The sequence below is a fragment of the Echiichthys vipera genome (genome assembly GCF_963691815.1).
Source record: "Echiichthys vipera genome assembly, chromosome: 10".
Taxonomy (NCBI): Eukaryota; Metazoa; Chordata; class Actinopteri; order Perciformes; family Trachinidae; genus Echiichthys; species Echiichthys vipera.
Window position 1 is genome coordinate 10,032,160 of NC_139835.1, and position 9,191 is coordinate 10,041,350.

The following is a 9,191-nucleotide window of genomic DNA, read 5'->3' on the forward strand; positions in this document are numbered from 1 at the left end:
GAGTTATGTTCACAGTCTTTAGTTTTATTCTTCGAAAATTTGACAAAATAATTGTGCGCACACACACACACACACACACACACACACACAGGCACACACACACACACACAATAAGATTTTCTGTTTTGTTTTGTTTGAATTTCACTGCTCTTTTTAATTTATAGTAAGCAGTTGTTTCCAGAAAAACCTCTGATACCCACTGACTTTATACTCCTTGTGAAGCAAATAGAGAGTAAAAAGTAGTAGGTAAAGGGAGAGTGAATATTGGATTTCAATGTGTCAAGTGGACAGACATTCAACACCAAATGAATGCTCATGTCTGCTGTTTTGCTATGTAAAAAGGTTGAGGTAATAATGTCCTGTTCCATCAATGTCACACTCATTGAAAACACATTTAAAGGAGCAGTGTGTGGACTTTGGACTTGGCAGCAACATCCATCCATCTTCAACCGCTTATCCCTATCGGGGTCGTGGGGGGCTGGAGCCGATCCCAGCTGACATTGGGCGTGAGGCGGACAACCATTCACACTTACGCAATGTAGAGTCATCAATTAACCTAACACGTGCACGTCTTTGGACTGTGGGAGGAAGCTGGAGAACCCGGAGAAAACCCACGCAGACACGGGGAGAACATGAAAACTCCACACAGACCGCCACCACCGAATGGACGAACCAAACACTGGCCTTTTGCGTCTTTTCATTACCTGAAAGCCACCGTAGATTCTCCTACACAGAAGGTGAGGGAAGGGGTTTTCATTGGGTTGCAATCTGCAAACTCATTGCTAGAGGCCAGTCATTCCTACACACTGCTCCCTTAATACTGCTGTCCAAGTTGCTTAACTTAACTTCACTGTAGCTGCTTGTTTAATGATGGAATAATTACTGACAGAAATGTTGATATTCAACATTTAACACTTTCCATCACTGAACACAAACCAACACACACACACACACACACACACACACACACACACACACACACACACACACACACACACACACACACACACACACACACACACACACACACACACACACACACACACACACACACACACACACACACACACACACACACACACAATAGGCAGTTTGTTAGCTTTTAGAAATCAATATGACAAGAAAGACATTGATGTCTTCATAACCAATGACCTACAACTAATTAGAGTTGTTCACAGTCTGAGTTAGCGAGGCACTCTTGTCACCGCTCAAACTTCACCGTCTCACACAAAACAGTTTCTACTGCTCACAAATTGTGCCTGGGCCTTTGGGCTCACTAATCCTCTCAAAGGAGTATGGAATAGGATCGTTAGAAAGTTAGCAATGGTTCATCTATTGATGAGCATGTATTGATTGGAGTGCAGTAAACTGATTCTGCTGCAGTGAACTGCACTACAGCCAGATTTCTGAATAAAGAAAACCTTCAAAAAGTGCATAGGCATGACTTTAGGTCATTATTTGAATTTCCTGTCTTTTGAGGACTTCGCTTGCAGAACACATCTTTCAAACTTAAGCATGAAACAGTGTTATTATTTCATTCACCTCCCCCATAGGGAACTCTCAGTGGATAAGGACGGCTGGGAGAGAGATGAAAAAGAGACTTACTGAGAAGAAGTGCATGAGGGAAGGGATTTGGTATTATACATGAAAAACAGCTCCATCAAAACAGGGGCATGGCTACTTTTTATGGCTGTCTTCTTCTCCTTTCATCCTTCATCCTCCGCTTATGTAATTATCTAAAGTCCGGTGGGCGGGTCGGTCACACAGGATGCACGCAAACACACATGGAAACCCATACCATACAAAACAGACACCGATATATATCAGCACTATTAAAACTTTCACTATCCAGCCCCGCCTACCTCGTTTATCACTCTCTGTCTTGTTAGACTGCTCCTTACTCTCCCACCCTCTCTTTCTGTCGCTCTTTCATTGCTGATTTATAGAGATTCTTAAAAATGCCCCCTTGAGTCCTTCACACCAGAAATATGTGCTCCTCTGCCTAAGCAGAACAGGGACAGAAATGAGCCCAGTGCCTTTCTAAAATTCATGCACCACTGTTCTCTAGATAGATAAGCGCTAAAGTAGGACAAAAACCTGATAGAAATTAGCATTACTGTGCTGGTAACATCACAGACTCCTGAAATGTGTCTGTAGCAGTGGGAGGTCAACTAACTCTCTGTCTCTCTCCCTTTCCAGGACAAGAAAGCGAGAGGGAAGAAATGGCCTTCCTCTCCTCCGGCTTTCACATTGTTGCCTTAAAAAACCCTGCCTGCTGGTACGGCAGGATGTCAGCCAACCAACAACATCTCCCCGTTAGTTTTTGATAAACAGTCAAACCATTCCTCACTGCTGCAACAAGCGGTTATCTGTTCAAGAAATATGTAGCATTTCATCGAGAAGCCTGTATCTTGTCTCCTGTCCTAGACTTTTCAATGCTGAGAAAACATTGGGTTGAAGGATAATACAATACTTTTTTGTCACAGGCCATGAACTGAGTCCTCCATAGATGGGTTAGTGCAAAAATGCATTATTAAAGCCGCTCAATAATTTTATGTTAGGAAATTATCAAATCACTGGGAAATGAATAAGTCTCTCACAAGCTTTCATTCGCATTGTTTTAAGCTACAGCAGGCTTATAATTTCAGCGAAAACATCTCTTAAAACCCACTGTACGCTGCCTCCCAAGCGGCAAACAGCAGACAGGAAAAGTTAGTTACGTGCCTGTAAACATACTGAAGCGTTTAGCAGCTTGACCCAGAGCCAGATATGTCCCTGAAGAGTTGATAGAGACCAGAATAGAGCTAAAAGGAGAGTGAATATTGGATTGATTGGATTCATCCGGTGGACACAAACATGCCTCGCACCAAATTAACACTAATGCTAAGCTGTTTCTGCTCGATGTTTAAATAACTTTATTAATTTAATATCAGTGTTGCGTTTACAACATAGGCTGTATATACAGATGGATTGCTTTACAGCTCTGCTCATTATATTTTGGGCGTTACTTTTGTAATGTGGGAGGACGCTTCCATCTTCATTCAGTCTGTTTACAGCTTTTGGCGCTTCCCTCAAGTGGCCCAAAAAGGTTCAGGTATAAGCTAATATAAGGCTTCAGCAGTCAGAGTCAGACTCACAATCAAATCATCATTACCCCCTAAATATATTACGTCATGATGTGACGCATTCTCATCAAAAGGTTAATAGGATATCGTACGATAAGTTCTGCACAAAAATGTGTACGATTTTGCGAAACAGTGAACGGAAGGTGACAGCGATGGTTGCCTTTGGTGTCAGTTAGGATTAGGCACCAAAACTACCATTGCGTGACCAGTTTTAACCTACAAAAGGTGACGTTGGGGTTAGGCATAACCCTGCTTTTAATATGTATACACAGGTATACTGTAGTAGGACTCTTCACAATTCACTTTATTATGCACCATGTAATAAATGTATTTTTCGCTCTAATGAAGTCTCTCCTGATTGAAATTAAGTTGTTGAGAAAATGTTTTGGCCTTTTGAAATGAAAACTTGTCGTTTTGTTTTCCTGGTTAGTGTTTTGTTGAGCAGCAGTACAATTACACATGACTGCCAGGACAAATATACCCACTTTATTGGGCTAACTCTGGGCTTTTCACACTGCATATGCTTGGCTAAGGGATATCCTCAACCCTGGGATAACTTGGCCCCTTTTCACACACACACGCACACGCACACGCACACGCACACGCACACGCACACACACACACACACACACACACACACACATACACACACACACACACACACACACACACACACACACACACACACACACACACACACACAGTTTATATATGGTTGACCTTAGCCCAGGGCTATACGATTCACACTTTTACTAGCCCTGGGTTAGTCTGGCTCACTGGATGTTCAATTCTTGAATAAGACATCTGGCATGTGAGCCATGCACTGGATCCCCTTCTGTTATCTCTGTTATCGAATTTACAAGGGCACCAACACTGCATCCGGGGCTTAGCCCCATAGAAAACGATTGTTATCGGTTTAAAGAAATACAAAAAGGCCAGAAGGTTTTTCCTCTATCCCAGAAATGTTTACTTGTGCAGCCAGAACTTACCCCAGCACTGACACAGCACTGTGGAGATACAGTAGGTCTGGCAAAGCAAGACTAGCCCTGCGATAAATGTCCACTGGAACACGTAGTATAAGTTAACATTCTAGAATGTTATCCCCGGGTTGAGTTGATTTTAAGGAGATAACGCCACAAAGTCAACACTAACCCTGCTCTGGAGCAGGGCCAGCAAGCCATAGGCTAAAGTCGGGGTTAGCAACTTTACATTGTGCAATGATTGTGCCAGTGTGGAAGCTTTTTTTAGCCCCAGGCTAACAGCTCTCTTAGCCAGGGGCTAAGTGCATTGTGAAAAGCCATACTGCTGAAGCCTCATATTAGCTCTGGCTGTGGTTTCTTTGAGAAAGGATTACAATGGCCAGTAACTAACAATGTAAGCCATGTGAATGTTTCATTAAGACTTCAAAGAATCTGAAACCATATTTTAAATGAGCTGGATTTCTGAAAGCTCGGCTGAGTCTGAATAAAGCCACCTAACCAAAATGAATCAACTTGAGCTTTTCTTTTAATAATTGTTTGTAATTTTGGAAGAGGAATTGATTAAAAACTTGAATAAAAGACTAATTTAAACAAGATAAGATTGCACCCACTCTTGCTATGTATGTAGGGACCTAACAGGCATTGTCCCATGACCCAATCTGAGCCTCACACTTTAGTTGGAGTACACTGCGTCAACCATTTTGATTCCTTGCAAGATATTCAGTCATCCCAGTCAAACTGACAGAATTGCCAGATGTTTTCCCCTGAGTTGTTTCTCAAAGTACTTCCCTCATGTCATTTTACTACCATCCAGTGAGTTTTGAATTGAATCCTGAGGCATCAGATAAAAGATGATCATGTCAGGGAAAGCCAATTAAAGTGTCTCTCTGCATCAATCCCTTCATATCTATGAATCCCTTTACCCATTCTTCACTCGTTGGCCCATTAACAGAGTCAATTAAATATCACTTCTGTCACTTCTTATTGTGATTTGTATCAAGTCTGTGCTCCATTGATTTAAAGTATGATGTCAGTCTTTAAAAGTGCATGTTAGACTGATGGAATAAGAGTATCCTAGACTGATAAATGAACCGTCTTGGGACATAAAATGCTTTTGAGAAGAAGATTGGTTTTAGAACAAAAACTTTGAAAACTGCTGCTTCAGGTGGGAATGTGGTGTAACAGTAATGAGGCAACCTGGTGCTGCTGTGATGAGTCATAACTTTCTCTCCCTGTAAATATAGAACACTTACGTGGAGCTTTTGTAACAGGAAACAAAGGGCAAAGAGTAGAGCAAGCTTGCCTGAAAATCTTTGTCAGAGAGCGTCACCATGGGCATGTGTTTCCAGTGCGTATTTCGACTGTGTGTTCATTTTCTTTTTTCATAACCACTGAGAAGAATATAACTTGTGTTACTACAAAACAAAAGTGAGGACACTGAGTACATTTTTGTAGGACTCCATGATGCTTGGTTTGGGGGTAGAGGATGAGATTCACATTACAGTTCAGCTGAGGGTGAAGCATTCAGTGGTTAGCATTAGTGTCAGAGATTGGGAAATGGACATGAGTCAACTAAGGGTCTTCATGAGCTTAAAATGACACACTGGAGATCAAAATTAGAGAATGAATGATTAATGCTTGATTTATTTTGAAATATTGTAATTTTTTTATTGTTCAGAATTTGATCGTATATCCACTGTGGCTATACCACTGCTGTGCTAGCATGTTTTTTTAAAGACCCAAGGCACTTTATTTTGTGAAAAAAAGCAGTGGGCAAAATTAGAGAACAGTAACCAGTGTGTCAGAAGAGAAGATATAAAAAATATTTCTTAGTTCTATAGGATTCAAAAATGAATAGGAAGTGTAGAGGCCACAGCTTTGAATGACTTCAGCACATCTGAGCCCACAGGACATCACTAGTTTCTCACACTGCTCTGGTTTGATCTTGGTCCATTCTGACTCAGTCTCTTCCACAGTTCACTTACTGTAGTGGGTTTCTTAGACATTACTTTGTTGCCAAAGGTTTTTCCAGAGATTCTCTATGAGATGCTTGTTGAAGTGCCTTGGTTATTTAAAATAAAACAAAACAAAACATGCTAGTACAGCAGTGGTATAGCCACTATAGCGGTTATTCTATCAAATTCTGAACAATAAAAAAAAAACAATACATCAGAATAAATCAAGTATTAATACTTTGTTCTTTAATTTTGATCTCTAGTGTGAGTGTACGTGCAGCAGAGAAAGCAACAGAAAGAGAGATAAGAGGATGCTGTTCAGTGAACTACAGAGCGGTTAATTTCTGGCGTGAACACCATTTGAAACGAACACAAGAAGCATACCATTTTATGTGTCATTTAATTGGTTAAAAAAGGGTTTTGTGACTGGTGAAATAATATCTAATACCAAGTGTCTTCTAAGAAATGATTGTGCACAATCTTCTAAAGTCTATCGATATGTGCTCCAGATCAACACCAACATGAACAGAACCTGGGGAGCCCTCGAATCAAATTGAATTCCAGTCAGAAAAATGTGATTCGATATTCTCCTCAAATGGTTCTTATAGGAGAAGACTGAGCTGCTCTTCTATAACACACCACAAACCAAAGAGTCTGTGTTGACAGCTGCCAACAGATGGAGATTCATTGTTGCTTACTTATTCCTCATGTCTGTTATTGTTTACTTGACACGTACATTTGATAAACCCTTTCATAAACCTTTCAGCTGAGTGCCGCACACCTCAGCTAGAATTAATATGTTTGTTGAATTCAAAAGGCTTAATAGAAAACATGATTGCAATGACCTGGTAATACTACCTTACATGATTGCACGAATGTTAGAAAAGGTTAAAATAAATGATTGCCACTCCAGTGGGAGAATCTGACATTTAGAGCACCGATCACACAGATTTACTTAAACAAACTAAACACTGCTGGATGAGCTGAATGTCAGAGCACTTATTAACAGCAATAACATGAGGTGCCAAAGTGTTATTTTCCTATCACTTTGACTTTGAAGTGAGCGTGACCTTGGACTTCTACGATTTTCATCTTTGTTGTATTTTTCATTCACCGTGTGTTTTCAGTATAGCCCTCAAACTGTATTCCATACTTTCAGTCTCTGAGCTGGTTCTCATGTTGCTATAGGTGGACATGCGGTAGCAAGCTAAAAATAAATTAACAAAAAAAACACTACAGATTAGTTAGGGCACACCTGTGAAAAATCACTCCAATAAAATAGTTGACTTGTAAGGTTAGGGATGTGAGTGGGTGTAGTGTTATTTCGTGGAGAATGATAAATTCAGTCTTTTGCGAATGAAGTGGTTTTTCTTCACATTCAGACATAGAGAAATACAAAGCAACCGAGACTCTGAAAAAAAAACAAGATAGATAGCTAGATAGATAGATATAATTGCATATATCCTAAACAATATTAATACACAGCTAAACAAAGCCCTGTGTTGGTTATTAAGGACCAAAGACTTATAGAATATGTGGTCTGCCTCACACTTTTCCCTAACTGGAGCCACTTCCTCTTCCTACTGCTGCGCTTCAGTTTAAACAAGGATTATGTAGTTTACACTTCACCACATGGTGACAGGTATAGGCTATCCCTACTTATCATAAAATAAATATTATTTTAAAAAAAACTTCAGGTTAGGTAATGAGTATAATGAGAGTAGGGGAGATAATAAAGTATGTTATTGTCTACACAGCTGAAACAATGAATGAAACAATTAAAACTCACTTGAATGTGATTATTGAGTATCACAAGCACATACCCTCTGGCTCAATATTGCATTTTGTTTCGTTGTGTGGAAATCAAACCTGTCATTCAAAAACCAACCGAAAATGACACCTGTTATTATTGCAGGGATGTTCCTCTTTCTGGCTCTGGATGTGAATGAGAGTAACTGGTCTCATTGACAAATCTTGTTAAGCCTCAGTAAACACAAAAAATGCATCTTAACTCAAACCCATACACGGGAATATTTTGATTTGTCTGATATTATGCCAACAGAGATCATAGTTTAGATTGACCACCTCTTTATCTCTTCAGTACACACAGGCACGAATGCAGCAACACAGTGTGAGAGACTCACCTACAATGAACCACAGGAGCGTCTGTTTCTGCAGAGCTGCCCCGGTCTGCGATCCCATCCTGGCCGCTCTCAAAATGGTCCACTCACTGAAGTTTGGGGGGGAAGTGAGCGGGAGGTGAACTAACAAGAGTTCAAAGCGTAGTGTGTGACATTATCAGTGACAGAAGGTGAGGAAATCCATGGAACGCGTTCCTCTGCTGCCTTGCGCAAACTGCTGCTGGGGGGAGCCAAGACTCGTCCTTGCTCCGGCTGTACCTGCACTCCCCCGAGTCTTCCTGTCACCGATCCTCTGTCATCCACACGTGAAACATACTGACTTGTAAAGTTCTGGCTCTTTTTCTCAACAGCAGTCCTGAGGTTTTGAAGAAATCCGGAGCGCGCCTGTGAAGTGTGCACTGTTGAAAAGTGTGCTGTGCGCAACGGGACGCACCAGCCCGGGACCGGTGGAGCGGAGAGATTGTGTGTGAGGGTTCACTGCTTCTCTCTGAAAGGACACGGAACGGCGGGGACACGGGACAGACCCAGACATAGCAATTACAGTGCGGGGAGGGGAGGGGAAGTGAGGAGAGTAATTTGGATGAGGGAGGAGGGACTGGACTCCGAATGGTACTTTTCCATTGGTTAATCGGATCCATATTCAGCGGCCAAGGCAGGATATGACAAAAGGCTTAATGAACTACATTTACAAATAAACAAACATAATCACTTATACTAAATGTAGGCTGAAGGATGTTGTGACGCCATCTGGAATATAATACAGGCCCATCACTATTATGGAGAGAGACCACAGGCTTCCTTTTTCATAAAGGTCGGTGTTACCACAAACGTGTTCACAGGAGTCACAATTAGACCTAATAGGAAAAACAAAGGGTAAACTCCATAAACAAAACTTTTCAGGGAACATCATTTCACGAATCTACATAATACTGAGAGTTAATAGCTCAACATGCATCACATGTGATACTAAAAATAGGTCGTCTACCTGTG

At 41.1% G+C, this 9,191-nt stretch overlaps 1 protein-coding gene across 1 annotated transcript in view; it reads right to left on the reverse strand.

Annotated features, from left to right (window-relative positions):
* ramp1 (receptor activity modifying protein 1) overlaps positions 1 to 8,262 on the reverse strand; it is a gene marked incomplete at both ends in the record, with an annotated part of 68,255 nt that extends 59,993 nt beyond the window's left edge. The window contains one exon of the mRNA XM_083922236.1: positions 8,205 to 8,262. Coding sequence (XP_083778362.1) covers positions 8,205 to 8,262 — 58 coding nt within the window. The remainder of the gene's footprint in view (positions 1 to 8,204) is intronic.
* Between the last annotated feature and the right edge of the window lie 929 nt (positions 8,263 to 9,191).